A 23472-nucleotide genomic window follows, 5' to 3' on the forward strand; every position below is an offset into this window, starting at 1 on the left:
AGATTCAACAAATTTTTATGTTGGTTATTTGAGAGTCTAACACAACCCTCTTCTTTTATTTAGGTTTAAGATTGATTATAAATTAAATAAATTTCATAAAAGAGAAAAATAAAATTCTTTATGTTGCATACAAACCACAAAGTGCCTATGCCTGAGGTATATTTGACAATTTAATAATTCTCATAGATAATAATGGCTTCAACAGCTGGAATTGATTTTTGATAGTAGGTAAGAGCAAGAAAATGCCTCTCCACGGTGTGAATTAGAGTCAAGTCTAGCTCCAACAACTTGGAGTGTATTCGAATTTTAATTGGATACAATTGATTATGAAAAAAAAATTAATTAATATGATTAATTTTAATTATAATTGATTATATGAACTTATATGTAAAATATTTTTAAAATAATAAATATAATTAAAAGTATTATATTAATTTTTATCTATTTTTGGTATTAATTTTTACTTTGTTTTAATAAAACATATGATGCATTATCAATATCATGATCATTATCAATCCTAAAAACATTAGAAAAACACTACTCAAACACCATAAATTATTAAGTTTTATTAATTTTATTTTAATATTTATCTTTTAAATTCCAATATGAGGGTCACGTGAGTGGTGGCTCAATAACCAACAGTCCGTTTCTTGTGCATTTATGCGAGCGGGATCAGTCATGCTTGTTGACCCTCAAAAAATGAAAATAAAAATTAAGGATTATTTTTTTCCTAAACCAAAGATCATTAGATATTTTAAATTTAATTATAATTAATTTTATCCTTCAATGTTAAAAATTTTTTTCTCTCTTCATTCTACCATTTTTTTATACTATTAATGAATCCTATATTATATTTTTAATATTTTTTATTATAAAATATTAAATTAAGGTATTTTTTTCAACTTTATTTCAAAGATTAGTGAACACCTAAAATTAAATAATTTATCATAAAAATTTTTTAAAAATGTAATATAAAACCTGTCAACAATAAATAAATAATGAATAAATAATAGGATGATAAAAAAAATTATTATTAAAAAATAAAATTAATTTATAATTAAATTTAGAGCGTGAAATAATAAAGTTAAGACTTAGTCCATAAATAAATCGGTCATCTCATGAGTGACCTCCCATTTAAACGAAGCTACCTCGTAATTGGCACTCACCTTCATGGAAACTTCCTCATTCTTTCCAACTTCTCAACTCTCTTCTTCGTGTTCTAAATTTTCCCTGTTGAAGCTGCAATTCTGATTTTTCTCTCTCTCTCTCTCTCTCTCTCTCTCTCTCTGTGCCAAATCCGAACCATCGAAGCGTGACTCAGTTTTGTCTCCCGCATCTGATTTAGTACTTTTGGTCTTTTGTCTTGATCTTCTGTCAATTTTGCTTTTCATCGAGCGAATCTGCTTTTCTCACTCACTCGAGGGAAAACCACGATTTTCCCTCTCATTTCCCCAGAAACCAATTCTCGTTCGTCTTCCATGGCTGGCATGCTTCCCGGAGTTGAATCAGCTCGAAGGAGACGCTTCCATCAGACCGGGCCATCCTCTGATTGCCCTCATTTCACCAGACGACCTTCCTTGTGCTTATATTCAAGCAACCACGAATTCCTTCATTTCTCTTCTTCTCTGCAGGTTCGTGCTCTTATCTCTCTCTCTCTCTCTCTCTCTCTCTCGATTTGATTAACAGTTCTGTTTTTGTGATTCGTTCTTAATTCGATTCTGAATCTGAAAATGAACTGCAGCAAAGAAACGTATTATATCAGGCGCGAACAGATGAGAAGCTGGCAGGAGCTGCCGGAGAAGCCAAAGAAAGATTGGATGAGAGATTAAGATCAGCTCAAAAGAAATCACTTAACAAAAGGTATTTCAAAATTCTTCTTCATTAACCAGAATCCACGGGATTTTTGTAAGGTATTCCGACTAAATAATGTGAGTTGTACATAGTTTTTATAATTTGACCTATATTCTATATTTGATTGGCTTACTGATGTTAAGACCCGAAAAGAATGACGTCGGTGTATCTGTGATTCAAAATTGTACAAACGCAGGTCAACAAGTACAGCTTCACTATCATTTTTTACTTTTAAACTTTAGACTAATTAATACTAATAAAACTACGCATTAGTCTAAATCTTTTTCAAAGCTGATCTTGCGTTTATCTGGACTCCTTCGAGATAAGTGTTTTAAAAGTTCCGGAAAAGGAAAAATCTCTTCCTCACTCTTTCTGGTAGAATCTCAAATCCATTCACCCAAGGCTTCTTGGTTAATATCTCTTCCCCCCCCCCCCCAAAAAAAAAAAAAATTTCTAGGCCAACAGACTGATCAATGATCAATTTTTTTTTCTAGGCCAACAATAATTAAATAAACAACCAAATCAGCAAGTAGAACAACAAATCTGAAACATATTAGAATCCAGATGAATCTTGTAAAGTATATATATCGCTTAACATCGGTTGGTCTAGATGGTATCTGTAAGGCTTAAACTGTTCTGATTGAAGAAGTATATATTCGTTTCTGACCAAACCTTCTATGAATATGGTTCTTTTGTGCGCTTAAATCATAAAACTTTGCAATTAATTAACAGGAAAAACATCAAAGAGAAGGAGAAATGCAGAGAAGGAAGACCAGAGTTACACATAGAGGTATACGGATCAAAGAAAAGTGGTGGGTCAAGGATGATGTTCAATTGGAGGAAACTGAGCTGGAAGGCTTCAGATCAAGAGGATTGTGCTGTGTGCTTGGAGTCATTCAAGATTGGAGAGACACTGACCCATCTTCCTTGTGCTCACAGGTTTCATTGCAGCTGCTTGGAGCCATGGCTGCAAAATAACAATTATTGCCCATGTTGCAGAACTTCCATTGTCATCTCTCACTAGATTTATTATCCCATTAAGGTTCCGCACTTTTGTTTCTCTTGGTAGGGATTGGGGATTGTGATGATGAATTGATAGGTTTCTTGTTTGACATATCAGGCATATGGATGGTGATTTGCAAAATATCAATCAGCACCTTCCATTAGATGAGAATATGTACTATATAAATCTGAACTGAGTTTTGAACGTGACGAAGTAATGAAAAAGTTTTTAAAGTATTTGGTCCATTTAGTTACATAAAAAAAATATTTACACATTTAGATTTACCACAAATGCCTGGTTCAATTGACGAAAATTAATCTAAAATTGATCAAAAGTTGAGTTTGCTCGGCTCAATTTACATTAGTCTAGGCCCATTAAATCTACAATTAAAGCGCGGCAGGTCTAAAACATTGGACGAATCAGTCCTAAAAAAAATATTTTGATTTAACCTTATGGTGATTATTATATCATGGGTTAAAATTTGCATACTTGGCATACTTGAACATCGAGCTCTAATTGTGGACTTTTTTTTTTTGTTTTTTTGTTAAATTAATCTCACTAATTGAATCACTATATTGTTCTCCCTAAAACTGTCAACTTACTTCTATAGATTTATTTGAGCCAGACAAGTGACAACCTCTACAAGAATGCATCAGTTAAATAATTTTATAATGTTTGTTAATTTTTTTTTAAAAAGGTCAGAATCTGATTTTTTTAATTATCTTTTGAGAAACTGTGATGTTAAGTGACCAGAAAATATAGAAGCTCTTCATTAGCATCTATAAAAACCTTGAAAAGTACCACTCAATTTCACAACAATGCAGCTATATATGGCTTTTGAGATTTTTCATGAAGCCTTTGATACAACTTCCCTACCAACCTTTACCTATCACAAATCAGACCCCACAGGAAGATGAATTGTTAATTTCGGTGATGCATAAGGAAAGGTCATTTGTCACTTTGGATTCTTAATAGTTTATAACGTAACATTCATCTTTGGCGCCCCCAAAAAAAAAAAAAGTAACATTTATTTATATGTAATATATTTTTATCCAACCAAATCAAAATAAGTAAATTTTAATATATTAATAGTATGAATAACAAAATTTTATTATAGAATAAATAATATGTAGAAAATTCATATTAGAAACAAGGGTTAATGAGCATTTTAGACCTAAAATTATTACTCAAATAGCATCTTAAATCATGAATTCTTAAAATAAACAAAAACTCTCGTCAATTTGTAAATTCTGAGCAAACTATCTCCCACCATTTATCCATACAACATTAACCATTTTGTAGCTCAACTATCATGCCATGTGTCAAGAAAGAATTAGTACCACATCAGCATTTGACTAGGCCATTCAAAGTCAAAAGTAACAGGGGTTATATTTAAATTAACAGTAGGAATAGTTTGTCAGTTGAATAATAATTCAAGATCTAGGATGTTTATTTTAAGAGTTTATAATCCAAGACTATTAAAATAATAACTTAGGATTTGTGATGCTCATTACCCCTAAAAACAAATATTTTAAATGTATAAGGTGTAGATGTTTTTATTAGTAAATTACAAAGACCTTCGTAGAAATTAGGATGCCGGATTCCTCGTTTTTTATGTTGTCATTTTTAAAAAAAAAACTAAAACAATGAAACAGGGACATTTTAAGCTAGGTCGGCCGATGGTTGAGAAAGACCTTGAAAAAAGAAAACGACTGGGTAAACTTGAATAGTAGAATCCAATTACAATTTTGTTTTCAATTTGGACTAGCTAATACTAATTAAATATGAATTTGAATTGCATCCAGGTGGATAAGTACTGTTCAAAGTTCTTGAAAAGAAATTAAAAATTATTTTGGATTCTTCATGCATAGGAATGCTGGATCCAATCAGCCAAGGTTACTTTGTTTTTAATTTATGTCCACACAAGTTGATAATTCCATCCATCTATCTATAGTTATTTAATACTCTTGTAGGTTCTAAATATATGAAACTTTTAACCATCTTACAAGCATTCAAGGGATATAGTTAAATCACTAAGATTGTTTAAAAATTAAATATAACTTTTTAAGTTACCCCTATTTAAAAGCATGATTTTTATTAAAAAAAAAGATAATTATAATAGGAGTAGTCATCAATATCAATATATCATATATAACAAAATGGTTGAAGCCAATTCCTGAAAGTGGCTTAGCGTAGCTCCTGACTCATAATACTGTTCATAGAGTTAGTGGTACTGTTTATAGAGCCATGCCTTAAGGAAAATAAAGTGTTGGCTTAATTTTGGATTGTGTGTCGTGATTTTGGGTCTAGAAAAAAGCTCCCTCTTATTTTTTTTTCTTTTAAATTTAAAAACTCTATATTTTCAAACTTAAAAAAAAAAAACAGTTGATAAATCTCAAGCCTTGTAAAGCAATGTCTATCATCTCTATCTTTTCACCTCTCTTACTCTCTTACTCTATTATTTGTTTTTCCCTATTCGAGTCCCCTCAGTTTCAATTTAGCCCATAGATTATTTTGTGAAGACTAGAGGCTAATCGAGCTTGATTCTAAAATCCTCAGCTTCTCTCCTTCTCTAATAAAATCTCTCCCCGCTAATGTTGAGCTCAAAAGCCTCACCTGGCATCTTGGCTTTTGTGACTTGAGCTTCTCGCCACCCTCCACTTTATTTTTCGTTCTCTGCTGGATTTTGTCATCAATGCCTTCACATTCTTATTCATTTCTGTTGATGTGAGCAAACATTTTGTTCTTCGGTTTCTTCTGAGCAATTAACAAGCCTCCCAAATCGATAAAGGTTAGTAAGAAGCTCTGGAAGGGTCTCTTTTGTTGCGTTTGGCATGCTGACATTATTTTAAATGCCTATAATGTGATTAATAGGGATTGGTTTGTTTTTATCAGTTTTGCTTATAGAGATGTCATTAGTTGTGCGCACTCGTGAGCAACTAAAGCTCATGTCTTAGAGGAAGGTGCATCTTATTTCCTAGAAAATGGCTAAGGAGAATAAGCAACGTGGAGGGTTGGGTTTTAAAAACTTTATAGCCAGAACATGGCCTTATTCATAAAGCTTTGTTAGAATCTTCTCACACAGCTGTCCACTCTTTGGGTCAACTGCTTAAAGACTAACTATGGTTGCAGTGATCCCCATCTACCTTTTGTTTGCAAAAAACGATCCTCATTTTGTGTTTGGCAAGCAATCATAGATGTTTGGGATTGGTTTTATTCTAGTCTTGGGAGGAAATAGGGTAATGGTTTGGATAACAAGTGTTGGTGGGACCTTTGGACCCCAATAGATCAACCTTTATTCACCCTTGTGGACAAGAACCATAGTTTCCTCAATCCTCATGCTAGTGTCATTGATGTGCAACTGAATGGCTTATATAATATTATGGCTTGGAAAAGCTTCTTGCCCGATTGGGTTGTGAACAATATTTGTATTGTCCTTCCTCTTTTCCTTTCTAACTATGATTCTTATTTTTAGAGAGCTTCTCCAGATGATAGATTTAGAGTTAAATCCGTTTATAACTTTATTTATCACAAGCATGACTCAATAGTAAGACATTTTTGGAAGAAAATTTGGAAATTGTCACTTCTAGAAAAGGTTAAATTCTTTCTTTGGCAAGCCCTTCAAGAGATATTTCCCACTAATTCACTAAGAGCCAAAATGAGACTTTCACCCATTGGTGAATGCTCCCTTGAGTGTCATAGTGAAGAGAGTATTTTACACATTCTTAGGTATTGTGCTGTTGCAAAGGATTTTTGGCCAAACTTGATTTCTACTGACCTTTATCCTAGATTTTTTAATTGTTATTTATAGGAATGGCTTGATTGGAATGCAAAACACAACCCAGCTAGGAGTGCTTCTTCAAAATGGCCTTGGACGAAGCTATTTGGTTTTGGCTATTAGCTACTTTGGAGGATGCAAATCTATTTTTAAAGGTTCTCAACTCACTGCTAAGGAGTTAACCCATAGTTGTATGCATCATATGCACAAGCACATTGCTGTTGGAACACCAAAGCACATTGTTCTACCATATTCCATTGCATCAGATTATACTTGGATCTCTCCACCTAGTAATACCATTTGAGCGGACGTGCATGCTTCAATTAACCCTTGGCATCATGTTGCCTTTGGTGGGCTTCTTTGAGACTCAAATGGCAATTGGGTTTGTGGGTTCAAACGAGACTTAGGAGACATTCTGGTCGTGGTTGCAAAACTATTGGCAATTAAGACAGGATTAGAGGCATGTAAACAACTAGGTTTCATAGGTTTCATCTTTACTTTGATTCCTTGGACGCCATTAACATGATTTTGCAAGATTATATAGCTAATCACCCTTGGAAAGAAGAAATTAATGCTACACGAGACCTCATTTATAGTGTCCTCGAGGTGGAGATGCACCATGCTTATGGGGAAGTCCTTCAATGAGCTCATTTATAGTGTCCTAGGATAAAATTTGTCCATGTAATTCTGGATGACTTGCACGCTATGCTATGCGAAGATAGGTCAATGTTACCTAAGTTGTGTGTTTTCTTGTAATGTAAATCTCAAGCTTTAGGCTTGCCATTTACATTAAAAAAAAAAAAAAACCTCATGTTTTAGAGCGGCATTATTGTATCTTTGACTAATTCCCTTCTTGAATTTATGAAGGTGATTGATGAATGATCTGTCTCTCTTTTAGGTTATTGTAGTTGCCTTTTCATTATTATGAAGGGTTCCTATTTGATCAAAAAAAAAAAAAGAATTTAATCTTTTAATATAATATATGCATGTCACCCTTTAAGTTAGAGAGTGATTAATTGATATAGAGAATGAGATTGATATTGATAATGAAAATGATATAATATTAATGCTCAATGCAAAAATGATAACAGGTTACATAAGGTATTAGCAAGAAATAAATTCGTATTAAAAATATTTAACCAAGATCAATGCTTAACAGAAAAATATTGATCGGTATATAGGGTGTAAGTTTAAATTTTTTGAGGCCTAAGGTTTTGGCCTTAATGGCCTTGCAGGATACACAACCCTAGCTCCTGTGTCAGGATGACACGCTCAAATCAAAAGGTCGGAGATGTTGTTGGGACATTTTCCCACCATCACATTTGTGTAGGACAAATGATCAATAATTCAATGTCTCTCCAATAACGATTGCAGACATCACAGGTTGCATTCATAATCATTCCAAGATTTTTGTTTTGTTTTGTTTAATATCTATAAGGAGAGACTCACGTGCATCAATGTTGAGGTTGAAATGAATCTCTTAATATTGAAGTTTTGTACCGTCAAAGTGCTTATATTTCTCTTGAGAATGCTTCCGAAAAACAGTGTGTGTGTGTGTATTATTTGTTGTTTTAACTTGATATTATTATATATTGATATTAAATTGATTTATATAATATTTTTTATTTTTTATTTATTTTGAATATTTATAAAGTGAATATATAATAGTCATTTTTTATATCTAAAATCTCATATTATTAATTTTAAATTAGATTTTGAAGATTTATGATATTTTATTTAATTAATTATTTTCTTCAAAATTCAAAAAATTCAATTCCAATATTTATACAAATAATACTTTTGTCTACATTAAGAGTAGATAAATTATTTAACGACAAACTAGAGTTGGGATCAATAAGAGAGGTTAATTTCTTATAATATGATGAATTGAAGTTCAAATACTCACAAAAAAAAATGCCTATATTTAATGGCTAATCGTGCTTTGAACATGATTGTCTCAAATAAAAGAATATCTATGAGGAACAAAAATACATTACCTAACAAACATTAATTTACTTTGGGGGGAAAAAACATCAATGTACAATTTTTCTCAGGAAAATCTATATTTGTTTAAAACGACGCCGTTGTTGGCTCCCATGCATGTGAATGGCCTCCTCACGCCCAACGGCTAATTTCAGCTTCATATTCAACTCAAGTGACCGTTTGCTCGAGAGCTCATCGTCTCTAATTCAAATTCCCAACCCAATCCTCTGAAGCACCGTTTACAGAAAACGCCCTTCATTGAATTGACATTCAAAACCCCAAAATCTACAATAAAGGTGAACGAGTTTGTGGAAAATAAAAAACTTCAATCTTTTGTCGTCGAATCTCTCACCTATTCTCGTCCTCGATCTGATAACAGTAATTCGAAAATGGTGTACTCGTACACGCCCGCTTACTACTCCACCCTCCAAGACTCCATTACGTCTCTGTGCAAGACCATCCTCCCTTTCAGCTTCAAGAAACGGTGCTTGCCGGCGTCGGAGCTGAAGCTGTCGAAGCTGCAATCCGACAACCTCAAATGGCAGCAAGACTCTTTCCACCAGATTCTCAATCTCATGGGTCTTCACAAAGAAGGGATTGTAGTTGAATCCGAGGTTGTCTCTTTCAGAACAAATTTGCTCGAGAAACTCATCGCTTCTCCGCCAGATCATGAACACCCTGTCGTGTTAAGGGATAAATTACTCTTCTTGCAGGTATGCGTAAAGGTTAAAACTTTTTTACTCACCTGAATGTTTCATGAAGAGGGTCAGATCTTGAATTAGATACCCTTTTGTGTGTTTTGTTTGTTTTGATTTTAGGAGCTTCTTTATGCGAAATGCATTTCTGAGGAAGAGTACCATTCTTCGAAGAGGCCGTTGCTTCAGAGATTGGCAGTTCAAGGGGCTGAGATTGAAGCCAGAGATGTGATCGTTGGAGGATCGAAGGACACGAAGGAGAATTCAGAAGAAGAATGGTCAGTGATTGACTTGAAGGACGAACAATCCTTTAAAGAGAACATAAACTCAAAGAACAAATCAAAGAATATTAAAGGATCAGCCTCTGTTTTCGGCTTCATGTCTGCTTACAAATCTGGAAACAACAGAACAGAGAAGAGCATATTTGAATCGGCTTCTTTGGGTATGGATTCAAAGGGAAAACAAAGCTCGATTCTCATGGAGGAAAGTGGACCTCCAGAACCCATGAAGGAAAGCTCTGGTGCAGCAGAAAAGCTGAAGAGGAAGCCATTCAAGAGTCTGTTCCAGAAGGACCAGAAAGAGGGAAATGAAGCAGCAATAAAGCATCAATGGGGTTTTGATGGGTTCAAAAAATGGAAGAAGAGTGAATCAGGAGATGAAACAGCGTCGTCTCAAGCTAATAATACCATAAGAACTCTTAGAGAAGGACCAGACACCAAGTTGATTAAGAAGAAGCTGCATTCTGATGGCTCACCATCTGATTTTTTCATAGATAAGGTTTGATTGATTGAGTTCTTTCATTTTCATCTTCATCATCAATCTCTGAATAACAAAGTGATTCTGCTTGTCGAACCAATTCTTGCGTGTGATTATTAGGTTTTGGGGGAGAAGATAAAGAAAGAACTGTCAAGAATCCAGGCAGAACTGAGCACTACAAACCGAAGTCTTCAATTTTCGTATGTCTTCTCAACAAACATCCTTATTATTATTATTATTATTATTATTTTCCTTAGGCAAAATACAAGTTTTGGTCCCTATACTAAAATTAGTGTATTTTGATATTAATTCCTATACTTTTTTTCATTACTCCAAATCCTTTTAAGTTTTATATAACATTAATCCTTATAATGACATAGTTAAATGCATAACTTTTTTTAATTCTGTTGAAAAATTATAATGAGTTAGAACAGAGTTTATGCATATGTCAGCAATCATTAAGTTATTATGGTCACGTTTTAAAATATATGGCTAGTGTTGCATGTAGATGAAATTCAAGGGACTTCAAACCTTGGGGAAAAAAAAAAGAAGAAGAACTAATATCAAAATATGCTAGAAGTATGAGGACCAACAATTATATTCTTCCTTTTCTTTTCTTTTTTTAGTTTAGATTATATAGCATCTAACAACAATGATTCGGGTTGAATAAACAGGAATGATCAAATGGAAGAAATTTCTACAAAACTTCCAGTGGACAAGGCCGAGTTGAAAAACTACTTTCCAAAGTAAGTTGCTAATCTTTATGAAGAAATTTCTACACAACTCCATGATAAAAGTTGTTTTTTTCAAATTAAAATTGTAGTTAAACTCTGACTATTTATACTGTTAGAGTTGTAACAAGTAAACTCATGAAATTTTAGGTTCAGTAACATGTTATGCTGCATAAGTAACATATATAAAAGTGAGCAGTCCATTCCAAAAACTATTTATAAGGACATCCTACATATTTCATAATACAGCATGATTTGTCTGAAGTCAGTCATTAAATCAGTCAAATATTAATTCAATGATTGATGATCAAAACTTTAGTCGAGCCATAATCAAGATCATAAACAAAGCATTTTATTAAATTGGTCAATACACTAGCTAAATAAACTCCTGTACTTTTAGTGATGGTAATTAAACAAATTAGTTATTAATAGATCTTTATAAAAAGGATTGGAGAGAGTATAAGTCTTGTGAGTATAACTAGCCTTCTCACGTTTTGAACAATGATACACTTTTTTATTTTAAAATTAAAATTAAGGTTCTAGCCTCCTACTTAGAAGGCTTAGGAATGTCACGGCTCTTTACAAGAATCATGATATTGCCATATTTTTTTGTTGAGCTCTTAGTAACATTCCTCCACATAAGCATTTTATAGTAATATTCTCTTTGGATATAAGTTGCATTTGGTAAATTTTCTTTTACCGTTTATACCATTGATTTTTTTTATTCCTTGTCTTTAAGTAAGACACTTTTAGGAGAGATTTGCATCTCAAAATATAAAACACTTTGAGAAAATTAAGATTTCATTAAATGAGCTTATTCATATATTATCCTTTATTTCTCTTTATTTAACACTAATTAAGTGTAAATTTAAGGTTATTAAATAAAGGATATTTTTAAAAGTTTATTTTTTATTTTGAAAAAAAAATTATTAAGTGTATTTAATGAGATTTATTGGTATGCGAAATTTTGTCTAAAAATATCTTATAATTTAAAATAAAGGGAGTATATATTTAAAAACATTGCACATGTTACTGGAAAAACTCAAAGTCATATACATATACATATATATATATATATATATATTGTAAAATATGAATTAATTACCTGTAACATATATTGTGATATGCAGAGGGAGTATGATGTAGCTTAATTGTCCCACACAAGTATAGCAACCTAGATTTCCAGTAATTATAAAGTGAAGCTAGTTGGCATCCTCATGGTCTCACTATAGATTTCTATCATATCAATTTTTAGATGATGACTTGACAATGCTCCACTTTTATTATAATATTGAGATTGATTTCTATATAAAATTAAATTATCTCTATAATTATTTTCTATCATGCAATATCTTGAAATTTTTTGACTATTTGTAGCATTTATCTCAAAAAGAAAAAAATATTATTGTTTTTCTGAAAAGGCTTTTGTTTCTTGTTTTTAATAATTTGAATATAAGTTCATGCAATATCTTGAAAAATTTTAACTATTTGTAGCATTTGCCGCAAAAGGCCAAAAAAGATTATTGTTTTCTTGAAAAAGCTTTTGTTTTGTTTTTTGTTTTAAATATTTTGAATATAAGTTTATACATTGATAGCCACCAATTTAATGTTGGGTTGGATATAGGTTATCCAAATTTAAGTTTGACTTAAACTAATATGAAAAGTTATATGCATTAGATAAAATTAAGCTTAATAAATATATATATATATATATATATTATAAAAGATAATGACTCATAAACTCATAAAAGATAATATTCTTCTTTTTGCTTCTTTTGAAATATCTTTTATCATGCATTTTATCATGTACAGATAAAACTTATTAAATATACTTTACATTTTTGTAACCTTATTTTTCTCAAGACAAAAATATAAGCTTTTAAAAATACCCTCCATTTAATACTCTATTTATAAAAGATTATTAAAGAGAGCGAACATATGAGAAAGTTAATAATGAAAAAATATCATTAATGAAACCTTATTTTTATTTTAAAGAGAGAGAATATATCGAATCTTCTTTAAAAATATCTTATAATTTAGGACAGAGGTACTATTATTTATAGTTTATAAAATTACATTACATCTGATATATATATATATATATATTTATTTATTTATTTTTATGGCTGTGATGAAGGTCTTGGTGTGAAAAATATGGAGATGTAGTGCTGGAAGTGGTGAAGAAAGAATTCAAAGAGCATGTTGGAGAAATGGAAAACATGAGAAGCAATGCTAGAGAGAAGCACAGCAACAACAGATCAAAGCGTTGGGCAACCTTTGATGAAGATGGAGAAAATTTTCACCCAAATCTTTTTGCTCATCCTCATCAACATCATAGTAATAATAATAATATCAACCCATTTGGAAGCAGTACCATCAATCCATTTTCTCATAGTAAGTGGAATTGATTAAGCATTGATGCCTCAATGAATTATAGGGTAAATGTGTATTCTTGCTGTTGAAATATTCTTCGAGAAGCACTCAATACCCTTAACCTATTAGATAGAGTATTTTTGTCCTTGTCATTAAATTGTCATTAAATTCTTTAATAGTTAATTTTAGAATATCAATTAGCATTTTCTAACAGTCAATATTGAAAATTTGATGATAAGGGCAAAAAATAATCCGTTTTAATTTCTTCAAAAATACTCCTTAGAGAATATTTTAAAAACAAAAATATACATTTACTCATGAATTATGGCAAGCTTGCCTTGTAACCATAATATCTTCGTGTTCATGTTTAGTAGGCCCACCCAAAAGGAATTGTGATTAATTGATTACTATTAATATTTACATCTATTGTAGGAACTGAAGAACACTGTTCTTCAAGTAAAAGAATCCAAATTCCCCTTGTCCCACTCCCATCCTATCAACACTTTCAGAAGATTTTTGTCTTCATCAATTTATAGATCCATATGTTTATTTCCCATTTAGTATAACACTGGGTACATATAAACAAAGTAGCTAGCTAACAAGAAAGAGCTTGCAAAAGAAAATAAAGGAGAAAATGGACAGGAAAAAATAGAAAAAAAGATGTGATTTTATTTTATTATAGTTGGCTGAACATGAAAAACAAGAAGGAAAAAGTAGTTAATTAATATTTTACATAAAAATATTAATATGATAAATTTTACATAAAAATTTACATATGATAAAACTTAATAATTTAACATATTAATAAAAATATAATTGCAAATTATTTTATCTAAATTTATTTCTAAAATTATTAAATAAAAAATAGTCAAACAACTTTAAACTGCAACTAAATTGCCATAAATTGTGGAATCTATCGTTACATAAACAAGTGACTTTTTTTTTATAATCCAAGAAAAAAAAAAGAAACAACAGATACAAAATAAACTATTTAAATAAGTGATTGAAAGTTTATCTTTACATATATAGCAATTTATTGTAACTGCAAAAGGTCTACCATTGCCCTCAATTAGAAGCAATATTCTTTGCAGTCAGCGAAACTTATTCAAGGGGAGAAAGAAACAACATTCAAAGGGGCAAGTGTCGCATTATTTTCTTCCTATTTTCATGACAGAAAGAAGCAGGCAATAATGGCTAGCTACCATGAAACTTGCGTGGGGGTTGATGACGGTGCTTCTGGTCAGCCAAGGAGGACTGAAATCGAAAGAAATGCCGATACCTTCTTTGCCAATCTGAGGTGTGTAGTTGGAAGATGCAGAGAAGGAAAATGAGTTCAACACATCAGATCAGATGTAGTCAAATAATTAGGCAACAAAAATTATTTACACCAAGGTCTTTCCAGACTTCTTCATTTCATGGGATTTTTGAGTAATTAGAATTCTTCTAGAGGGAATAATAGCGATTTTCCCAACAAAAAAAAAAAAATTTGTCATACCAAGCATCGCCATGAATTTCCCGCAGCTCCCGGATTTCCTTGAAGTAAAATTATACAATTTTTTATTTTTCAGGGAAAAGCATAACAATTCAGTTACAATCTCATACTAATAAAAGCATTAGGCGTATCATTACCAAGGAGCGGAAATGATGCTAATATTTACAATCGCACATACACAAAATCAGTGAGATGACGTTTGTGTGTCTGAGGCAGAAGACTCGGTGAACCCTTCAGAGACATTTCCACGACACAGGGGACATATACTGGGGAAAGAGCAGACGTGGAAAAATGATTATTGCAGTAATAATGGAATTAAGAAAGAATAGAAAAGAATGAAGAATCAAGTTTTAATGACAATACCCATGTATCTCCTTAAGCCACTTGTCAACGCATGCCATGTGGAACTCATGATTGCAAGGCAGAACACGAATTTTGTCCCCTTCTTCATACTCCACCAGGCATATGTAACATCTAGCAAGTTGATCATCATAACAAACAGTTGACAAAAGGAACAATTCTCAACTGCTAAATATATTTTTAAGAATAAATAAATGACAAATCACACTCACCTCCCCTTTGGTTTTGAAATAAACAGGAAATAAACAGTTACAGGTGTCATTGATACTTAGCTTGTAAATGATTTGTCAGTTTTGATGATGACATATTTCAATTCTTCGGTCAACTTTGTTGGGTTGTTTGTTTATTTTACAGATATATACATCAATTCTATGACATATTTCTAGCAATTTTTCATTTTTATGAATCTTACAATTGAGTACAATTCACAGTCAAAAAATTTCTCCGTTAGATTGACAACTTGTTTGCAATCTGAGAACTAAGTTTGCACATCCCTTCAGGTTCAGTTTTACACTAGACTCTCCTGATGAAATTCATAAAACCTAGCTCAGCCCCTCTGGTTACGTGAAAATCAAACTAACACCTCTCATATTTTAAGTTGTCATAAGCATTTTGTCTTTTGGTGATTCGTACTGCATTAAATTATGCTATTCTGAATTTCAAGATGAATACTGTGTGGGATACAAGCTTTGTAAACAGTCTTGTTAGTAGAAGGGAAGTTTCTGTAGAAATTGGTAATCAGTGGCGAAGCCAGGATCCTAGGTCGGAGAGGCAATGACAGAGCTAGAATTCTCGATAAAAGAAAGGCATTTTCGTTTCTTCCAAATCAACTATTTCTCTTTTTTTCTTTCTTTATTCCCTATCCAACTTTCAATTGTAAATTCATTATTTATCATTGCTTTTTTTTAACTAGTCTTTGAGTAATATTTAGGACGAGGAGTGAGTCTATTTAGTCATATTAGATTTTTTTCTATTTTTAAACAATTAATAAATAATATTAGTATTTAGGTGCAGTGAAATTGTGGGCTAATATTCATGAGGCTAAGTTAAAAATTTCAATAGATCTTGACTAAAAAAGTAAGATTGAAATGGATTTAAATTTTTAAAATATGAAAATAATGAGGTGCAAAGTATAATAAGTAAAAGATACAAATTGGCAAAATATAAAAACCTACACTCCCAAACATGTCACTTTTTCCAAGTGAGGGGGGCACAATTACATGAGGCTCCGCCGCTGTTGGTGATTGTATTTCAAAACCCTCAAAGGAAGATAGCATAATTTGCTTTAAATAAAAACAATTTTCTCAGATCAACCAAAAACAAAACAAAAACAGCAACAACAACAACAACAAAAAATTGATGAAATTCACTTAGGTCATAGTTTAGCAAACTAATTAACTATATTCACAATGACAGAGTCATGAAGAGATCCCCCCCAAGGTTCTAATTTGACCTAATTTATGCACCCTAACATTTTTTCAAGGTAACTTGATAGTAGGAACAAAGAGACTTACTGTTCAGTATTACTACCACCATCAGCGGTGTCAACCATTTTGTGACACTTCAGAGGAAAAGAGTCAACAACTGATTCTGCTGCTGGGAGAGAGGCCATAGATAATGAAAATGGCGTGGGCTGGCGATGAAGTTCATCTAAAAACTGCAGTAAATAAATAAATGGCAACATTTCACATATTAGACTCTTTACAGTTGAATAGAATATGGATGTGTTCGAACCATTTTATAATCTATTGATGAAACTCATTTTTTGGCCGCACAAAGCATGCTAACTAACAAAGGCTAACCGTCATTTCTCACAATCTCAGCAGGCTTCAATTATAAAAGATAGAGATAGATCACTTAAAAATTAGAGAGGATCACAGCATGACTTTACATCCTATAAAGAGTAACAGCACGACTACACAAGTAGCCACGAACAAAAGGGTGGGAGAGTATCTTGACACAACCAATCAACCTGAATATTCATGATGACATGAGCTCGAGCATCCTGCAATTTTGAAATATGGACTAGAATTTTCGGATCCAATTTAAAGTTTCATTCTATTGGAGTTTCAATGATATCCATTCTTAATTAACAGGATAAGAGATAAGCACGTCACTTATCTTGGTCCCCACAATGAAACAATAAAAAAATTGAACATTTAATCCATTGCCGTATGGAGCCACACAACTTACATCCCATAAGTAAAATCTTCATATTGAGCTAGAATGAAAAGATGCAAATTTGGTAAATGGAGACATGAACAAAAGACATTTGCAGAGTTCAAATACCCAAATATAAAGATAGACTAACAAGAGTTTACTGAGCATTGAAGCATATATCCCGAATTAGAAAAAACGAACTACTCCTGAAAAACTCATGAACATAACACCACAAGATAGTAATGAAAAGGGCCAAAAATAGTTAAAGGAAGCCCAAAAAAAAAACATGTAAAATGAATCATCACGAAATATGACTAAAAATATGCAACTGAATGTTAGCTACAGAAATCTGCAGGGAAAATTGTATAACATAGTTGAGACTCGAGACAAGGATACAACCTCAAATAAAGCTTCTGCAAGCAAGACTATTCTTGACATACTTGCTCGTGTATTAGATTCCTCAGTCGTGGAGAAAGGTTCACAGGAACACCTTCCATCAGGGTGAAGTCCTAGTGGACAAGAATTAGTCCACTGATCAGTTTCATTAAGGCCATCACGAAGTCTTTCCCAGATCTATATACACAAGGAAATAAAACTCAGATATCAAAGTCAACTGAGCAACTAAGGCACTTAAAAGCAATCTATATTAAAAATATTGAGAATCACCTGAGATCTCGAGTGCAGCATTCGCGAATTAGATCTGCGGATTCTACTTCCAAAATATTCAAAATCCTCTCCAACCTCATCATTTGAGAGCCCACTGCTCAAATCAAGAAGCCACTGGTCTTGAGATGCTATGTCATCAGGATCACCAGCTGAGAAGACAATGGTTGGAGAAATACGAAACCTTCTAGACCTACGATGTGAAAAGGCATCCCAAAATTGTCTCCTACTATTTCTTCTCGTACTATGATCAATGGAATCAGCATTGCTATGAGACAAAGTATTGGACGATATAGCAACCACATCAACATGAAGCACACTCTCATATACATGTTCTCCTTCCCTGTTGGGAAGAAGAAACCCTAGACTTGGGGGAATTGCTTCTTCACGAGATTCATTTTGTTGCAAAAGAGAAGTTACTGGTATATCGGAAACTCGAGAATCAGGATTTGAACCAGAATTCTGGAAAGCTGTAGCTGTAACGCTGTGAATCTCATCATGAATTTCACGAGAACTGGAGTTTTCATACAGTTGAGGGGATGAACTGCTTAGATGCAATGTCTCATGAGATATTGGAGTGATACTACTATCCACTGAATTATCAATGTTACTGACTGCATCCTTGTTAGCAGAACTATTTACACAGACTGAGTCTGAAGACTTCTGTTCTACGAATGAAGTACTAGCTGTGTTGTTGCTACCCCTATAAGGTTCATTGTGACTACTATCAGCACTTACCTCACAAGAAGGAACCGACTTCTTTCCTTGAAACAAGCACTCCCTCTGATTTCTAGTTGCAACGCTTCTGGAAGAATCTTGAAGATTAGCATTCTCACAGGATTGAATGCTACTACCCAAGGAGGTTGCAGTTTCAGCATGTGAGTTGCTAATTCTAGCTTCCGCTGAATGCGATAAAGATGATTCCTCTATGGCTTTCTGAACTTCATCATTAAAGTCTGTAGTAGAGTCTACTAGAAGTTCAGTTGGATGATCTTCAATCTAAAATAAAAATACAATCAAATACTTTTGCCATCAATCTCTCTCAGTATCTCGCAGTAGGATTTCCTCAAAATTTTCACTTGAGATCAATTAACAGCACAGAAATTCAAGCCACGCTCTAAGTTTGTTTCCTCGCGTGAATTGTTCAAAACTACTATGATTATACAAGCATGTCTTTGATGGGCAATAGAATATCAACTAAGTCACTCTTATAGTAAGTCATAAATTTAGTGAGTACGGAGGAATACCACTACTAAATGGAGCAAGAGAGTAAAAATCTAGAATAATTCGAAAATAATTTTTATAGCCCCAGAGATTTAGATCATCCAGTGAATTCAATCAATATAATAATACAATATCTCAAATCCCAACAAAAATAATTTAGTTATATAGAGACAACAACAACAACAACAACAACAAGCCTTTATCCCACTAGGTGGGGTCGGCTACATGGATTGCAAGACGCCATTGTGCTCTATCATTTATTAAGCTTTTAGAAATATTATTAATTAAGAGATCACGTTCAACAACTTCCAAGAGTGTTCTCTTAGGCCTTCCTCTACCTCTCTTAATCGGACTCAAAGTTATATGTTCCACTCTTCTCACTGGTGCCTCCCTTGGTCTTCTTTGTACATGCCCAAACCATCTCAACCGATTTTCTACCATTTTTTCCTCAATAGGTGCCACCCTCACTTTTTCACGTATGTGCTCATTTCGAATTTTATCTTTACGTGTATGTCCGCACATCCATCGTAACATTCTCATCTCTGCTACTCCAACTTTATGCTCTTGCTGTCCCGTTAGAGCCCAGCATTCACTACTATATAACATTGCCGGTCTGATAGCAGTACGATAAAACTTTCCTTTAAGTTTATTAGGCACCTTACGGTCACAAATAACTCCTTTAGCTTTTCTCCAATTAAACCACCCAGCTTGAATTCTATGTGAAATATCTCCACTGATTTCGCCATCATTTTGGATAATGGCTCCCAAATATCTAAACTTTTCCACTTGAGGTATAATTTGATCTCCCAATTTCACTTCCAAATTATTTTCGAATAGTCCTTTATCAAATTTACAATATAAATATTCCGTCTTACTTCTACTCAGACGAAAACCTTTCGACTCCAATGTCCTCCTCCATAACTCAAGTTTGCAATTAACCTCTTCTCTTGTCTCTGCTATAAGAACTATATCATCCGCGAAGAGCATACATTTCGGGATTTCCTCTTGAATATGTTCCGTCAAAACATTTAAAATCAAGTTGAACAAATAAGGACTCAGAGATGATCCCTGATGTAGCCCAATCTTTATAGGAAAATCCTTTGTTTGACCACTAGGCGTTCTTATACTAGTTTTTACCCCCTCATACATATCTTGTATGGCTTTAATATAAGCAATCCGTACTCCCTTTTTTTCCAACGCTTTCCAAAGCACTTCTCTTGGTATACAGTCATAAGCTTTTTCCAAATCAATAAAAACCATGTGTAGATCTTTATTTTTACAACGATACTTTTCCATTAATCCCCTTAGTAGATAAATCGCCTCTGTAGTTGATCTACCTGGCATAAAACCAAATTGATTCTCAGAAATACTTGTCTCCAATCTCAACCTGTGCTCAATTACTTTCTCCCACAATTTCATTGTGTGGCTCATGAGTTTAATCCCTCTATAGTTAGTACAATTCTGAATATCTCCTTTATTTTTATAAATAGGAATTAATGTACTTCTCCTCCACTCATCAGGCATTTTCTTGGACCGTAAAATCACATTAAATAACTTAGTTAACCATCTCACCCCTTCTTCACCTAAACATTTCCACGCTTCGATAGATATACAATCAGGTCCGTTAGCTCTACCATTTGCCATTTTCTTAAGAGCTTCATTTACCTCCTTATCACGTATTTTTCGATAGAATGACAAATTTTGTTCTCCTTCACCAGTTACTAAATCCTCCAAGTTACTAGATGAATCCTCTCCATCATTGAAAAGTTTAGAAAAATAAGTCTCCCATCTATTTTTAATTTCATCATCTGTAACTAAAATTCTTCCCTCTTCATCCTTAATACACCTTACCTGTTCTAGATCTCTTGATTTTCTTTCCCTACTCTTGGCAATCTTATAAATATTTTGCTCTCCTTCCTTCGTCTCAAGGTTCTTATAAAATTCTTCAAAAGCTTTAGAACGAGCTTCACCCACAGCTCTCTTAGTTTCCTTCTTAGCCATACGGTACCTCTCCCAATTTTCCTCATTGTTACACAAATGTATGGCTTTAAAACAGTTCTTCTTATACTTGATTTTGTCCTGTACACTATTATTCCACCACCAAGACTCCTTATCTCTCGGACCAGGACCTTTCGATTCTCCCAAAACTACTTTTGCAACCTCCCGTATCTTTTTAGCCATATCCTCCCATATGATGTTAGCACTTCCCTGAGAATCCCAAATTCCTTTATCCAAAGATTTCGCTTGAAAATATCTTGCTTCTCACCTTTTAATTGCCACCACCTAATCCTTGGTGTTACTACTTGTCGACATTTTTGGATTTTACTCATAATACACACATCAAGGACTAGGACCCTATGTTGTGTCGTTACAGCATCTCCAGGGATCACCTTACAATTTTTACAAAGTTTTCTATCTGTGTTCCTAACCAAAAGAAAATCAATCTGCGACCTTGAGGCTCCACTTTTGTAGGTGATGAGATGCTCATCTCTCTTCTTGAAACAAGTGTTGGCAATCTTAAAATCATACGCCAATGAGAAATCAAGAAGAGTTTGCCCTTCATTGTTTAGCTCTCCAAAACCAAAACCACCATGCACCCTCGCATACTGACCAGCTTCCCTCCCGACATGCCCATTAAAGTCTCCTCCAATAAAAATCTTTTCACTCTGTGGTATGTGTCGAATCAACCCCTCCAGATCCTCCCAAAATAATTCCTTAAGACTGGCTTCTATCCCGACTTGCGGCGCATAAGCGCTAACAATATTAACAGTCTCACGTCCAATTATCATTTTTAAAGAAATAATTCTGTCTCCAATTCTGCTAACTTCTACAACGTTCTTCTTCCACTCCTTATCTATAATGATGCCTACTCCATTGCGTGCACTTACTTTTCCTGTATACCAAAGTTTGAAACCTTGAATATCCTTAGCTTCTTCTCCACGCCATTTTGTTTCTTGCAAGCAAAGGATATTGATTTTCCTTTGAATCATAACCCCTACAACCTCTACAGATTTACAATTTAATGTCCCAACATTCCAAGTACCAAATCTAATTTAGTTATATAGAGAGTTCAACCTAAAATAGAGTCCACCATACTTCCAACTACATATCGTCGAACCACTATCTAACCCTCTCTTTTATTATGTATTCCAACAAATCATGAATATACTACCATTTAGACCTGATTACCCAATTCAGAAACTAGCGGATTCACATCAAACAACATAAAAGGAATTCATTCATCCAGGATCATGTCAATAAAGGATCATCTAAAGTATTAAAAGAAGTGATTCCGAAAATAATTAAGTTTCGGCAATCGCCAACTTGCACCATCAATGAAGTGAGCCCAATCGAAAATTGGGTCGAACTGACTAATCTCGAAACCGTCAAGCCCACTGATACCGATTCTTGGCCATGGGAAATTGGGCAGATGGAAAACTGGGGACAAAAAAGATATACCTCATAAGTAGCATGAGAAGTGGAGGCACCGCAGGGAAAAAGAGAGGAAAGACTGAAGCGGTTGGTGTGGTTGACTCGCCGAGTAGAAGGGCGAGAAACGTGTCGACTATTACCACCACCCATTTTAGTGGGGAGAGAGAGATAGAGATTGCAGAAAGAGAATGAGAGAGAAGGTAATGGTGGCGAGACTCGAGAGTTTTGTATAGGGACGACGTTGAATTTGGAAGACGACCGACTATAAGCGTTTAAAATTCAATTTTACATTCCGGACAAGAAACCACCACCCAATTTCAACATAATTACATGGAAATTGTCTGTCCGACAGCGTTGGCACACAGAGAGAGAACGAGAAAGAAGAGAGGAAAGGGGCTGTGGGTCCCACAAAACAGCCCTTCTCCACATGCTCAGTGGCATACGCTGGAAGAGAACGCGGTGACATTAGATGCAGATGTAGATGGATTTAGGATCGGAAAAATGGATCGAGTATGAACTCATTTAACTCATATAATTTGATGGGTTAGATTAAAAGAATTAGTCTGTTTTTTAAAATGAGTTGAATTAACCTAACCATAAAAATAGTGGATTAAAATAAGTTAACTCAAGAGTTAGCATTTTTTTAAAAAAAATAATTTTTTATTTTTTAATTACATTATATTTTTTTATAAATATACAATAATGATAATATTTTTTAAATATATAATTTGTCACTTTAAAAAATATTCTTTACGTTTGAAATGTAGTATAAATTCTTTTTATAATTTGCGAATAAAACTTTTGTTATAGTTTGTGAAGATGATTTATTAGTTTTTATAGATATATTTAAATATATATTATTTATTACTATCATGAGATCTATTCATTAAAATTATAAATATGAATTCATTGAGAAAAAAATATGAGTTTATATTCAAATTTTCTTTCTCAGTAATAAAGTTGGCACACCT

The 23472-nt window shown here is 33.3% G+C and overlaps 3 protein-coding genes across 4 annotated transcripts; 2 read left to right on the forward strand and 1 right to left on the reverse strand.

Moving 5' to 3' along the window:
* Nucleotides 1-1148: 1148 nt before the first annotated feature.
* On the forward strand, nt 1149-3090 carry LOC129309697 (probable E3 ubiquitin-protein ligase RHY1A). Its single transcript, XM_054951375.1, has 3 exons — nt 1149-1631; nt 1742-1860; nt 2584-3090. The coding sequence occupies exons 1-3, from the start codon at nt 1479-1481 to the stop codon at nt 2873-2875; spliced, it is 564 nt and encodes a 187-aa protein (XP_054807350.1). The 5' UTR covers nt 1149-1478; the 3' UTR covers nt 2876-3090.
* A 5730-nt stretch (nt 3091-8820) lies between these two features.
* Nucleotides 8821-13573, forward strand: LOC129310012 (uncharacterized). The gene is made up of 5 exons (XM_054951818.1): nt 8821-9328; nt 9434-10087; nt 10187-10266; nt 10741-10812; nt 12935-13573. The coding sequence occupies exons 1-5, from the start codon at nt 9005-9007 to the stop codon at nt 13203-13205; spliced, it is 1401 nt and encodes a 466-aa protein (XP_054807793.1). The 5' UTR covers nt 8821-9004; the 3' UTR covers nt 13206-13573.
* Nucleotides 13574-14497: 924 nt separating this feature from the next.
* Nucleotides 14498-22938, reverse strand: LOC129308537 (uncharacterized). 2 transcript variants are annotated; one of them, XM_054949701.1, is made up of 7 exons: nt 22529-22938; nt 17849-18844; nt 17582-17755; nt 16537-16679; nt 15026-15136; nt 14800-14928; nt 14498-14703 (listed from the first exon to the last, which is right to left on the reverse strand). In XM_054949701.1, exons 1-6 carry the CDS (start codon nt 22649-22651, stop codon nt 14847-14849), a joined length of 1629 nt encoding a protein of 542 aa, XP_054805676.1. In that variant the 5' UTR covers nt 22652-22938; the 3' UTR covers nt 14498-14703; nt 14800-14846. The 2 variants fall into 2 exon arrangements, with proteins under 2 accessions (XP_054805676.1, XP_054805675.1); XM_054949700.1 differs by having other exon boundaries at nt 14498-14928.
* Between the last annotated feature and the right edge of the window lie 534 nt (nt 22939-23472).

This window comes from Prosopis cineraria, unplaced genomic scaffold (genome assembly GCF_029017545.1).
Source record: "Prosopis cineraria cultivar Desert tree isolate PC_DT_omini unplaced genomic scaffold, ASM2901754v1 PC4, whole genome shotgun sequence".
In the NCBI taxonomy this organism is placed as follows: Eukaryota; Viridiplantae; Streptophyta; class Magnoliopsida; order Fabales; family Fabaceae; genus Prosopis; species Prosopis cineraria.

What these genes read in the sequence shown, in the direction of transcription:
- LOC129308537 (XM_054949701.1), bottom strand. Translation starts at nt 22,651, where the DNA reads ATGGGTGGTGGTAATAGTCGACACGTTTCTCGCCCTTCTACTCGGCGA. An exon ending in CTTCTCATGCTACTTATGAG is followed by an intron (nt 18,845 to 22,528) that starts GTATATCTTTTT and finishes TTTTTATTTTAG; the next exon opens with ATTGAAGATCATCCAACTGA. An exon ending in TGGCTTAAGGAGATACATGG is followed by an intron (nt 14,929 to 15,025) that starts GTATTGTCATTA and finishes CTCTTTCCCCAG; the next exon opens with TATATGTCCCCTGTGTCGTG.
- LOC129310012 (XM_054951818.1), top strand. Translation starts at nt 9,005, where the DNA reads ATGGTGTACTCGTACACGCCCGCTTACTACTCCACCCTCCAAGACTCC. An exon ending in CTGATTTTTTCATAGATAAG is followed by an intron (nt 10,088 to 10,186) that starts GTTTGATTGATT and finishes TGTGATTATTAG; the next exon opens with GTTTTGGGGGAGAAGATAAA. An exon ending in AACCGAAGTCTTCAATTTTC is followed by an intron (nt 10,267 to 10,740) that starts GTATGTCTTCTC and finishes TTGAATAAACAG; the next exon opens with GAATGATCAAATGGAAGAAA.
- LOC129309697 (XM_054951375.1), top strand. Translation starts at nt 1,479, where the DNA reads ATGGCTGGCATGCTTCCCGGAGTTGAATCAGCTCGAAGGAGACGCTTC. An exon ending in ATTTCTCTTCTTCTCTGCAG is followed by an intron (nt 1,632 to 1,741) that starts GTTCGTGCTCTT and finishes AATGAACTGCAG; the next exon opens with CAAAGAAACGTATTATATCA. An exon ending in AAGAAATCACTTAACAAAAG is followed by an intron (nt 1,861 to 2,583) that starts GTATTTCAAAAT and finishes ATTAATTAACAG; the next exon opens with GAAAAACATCAAAGAGAAGG.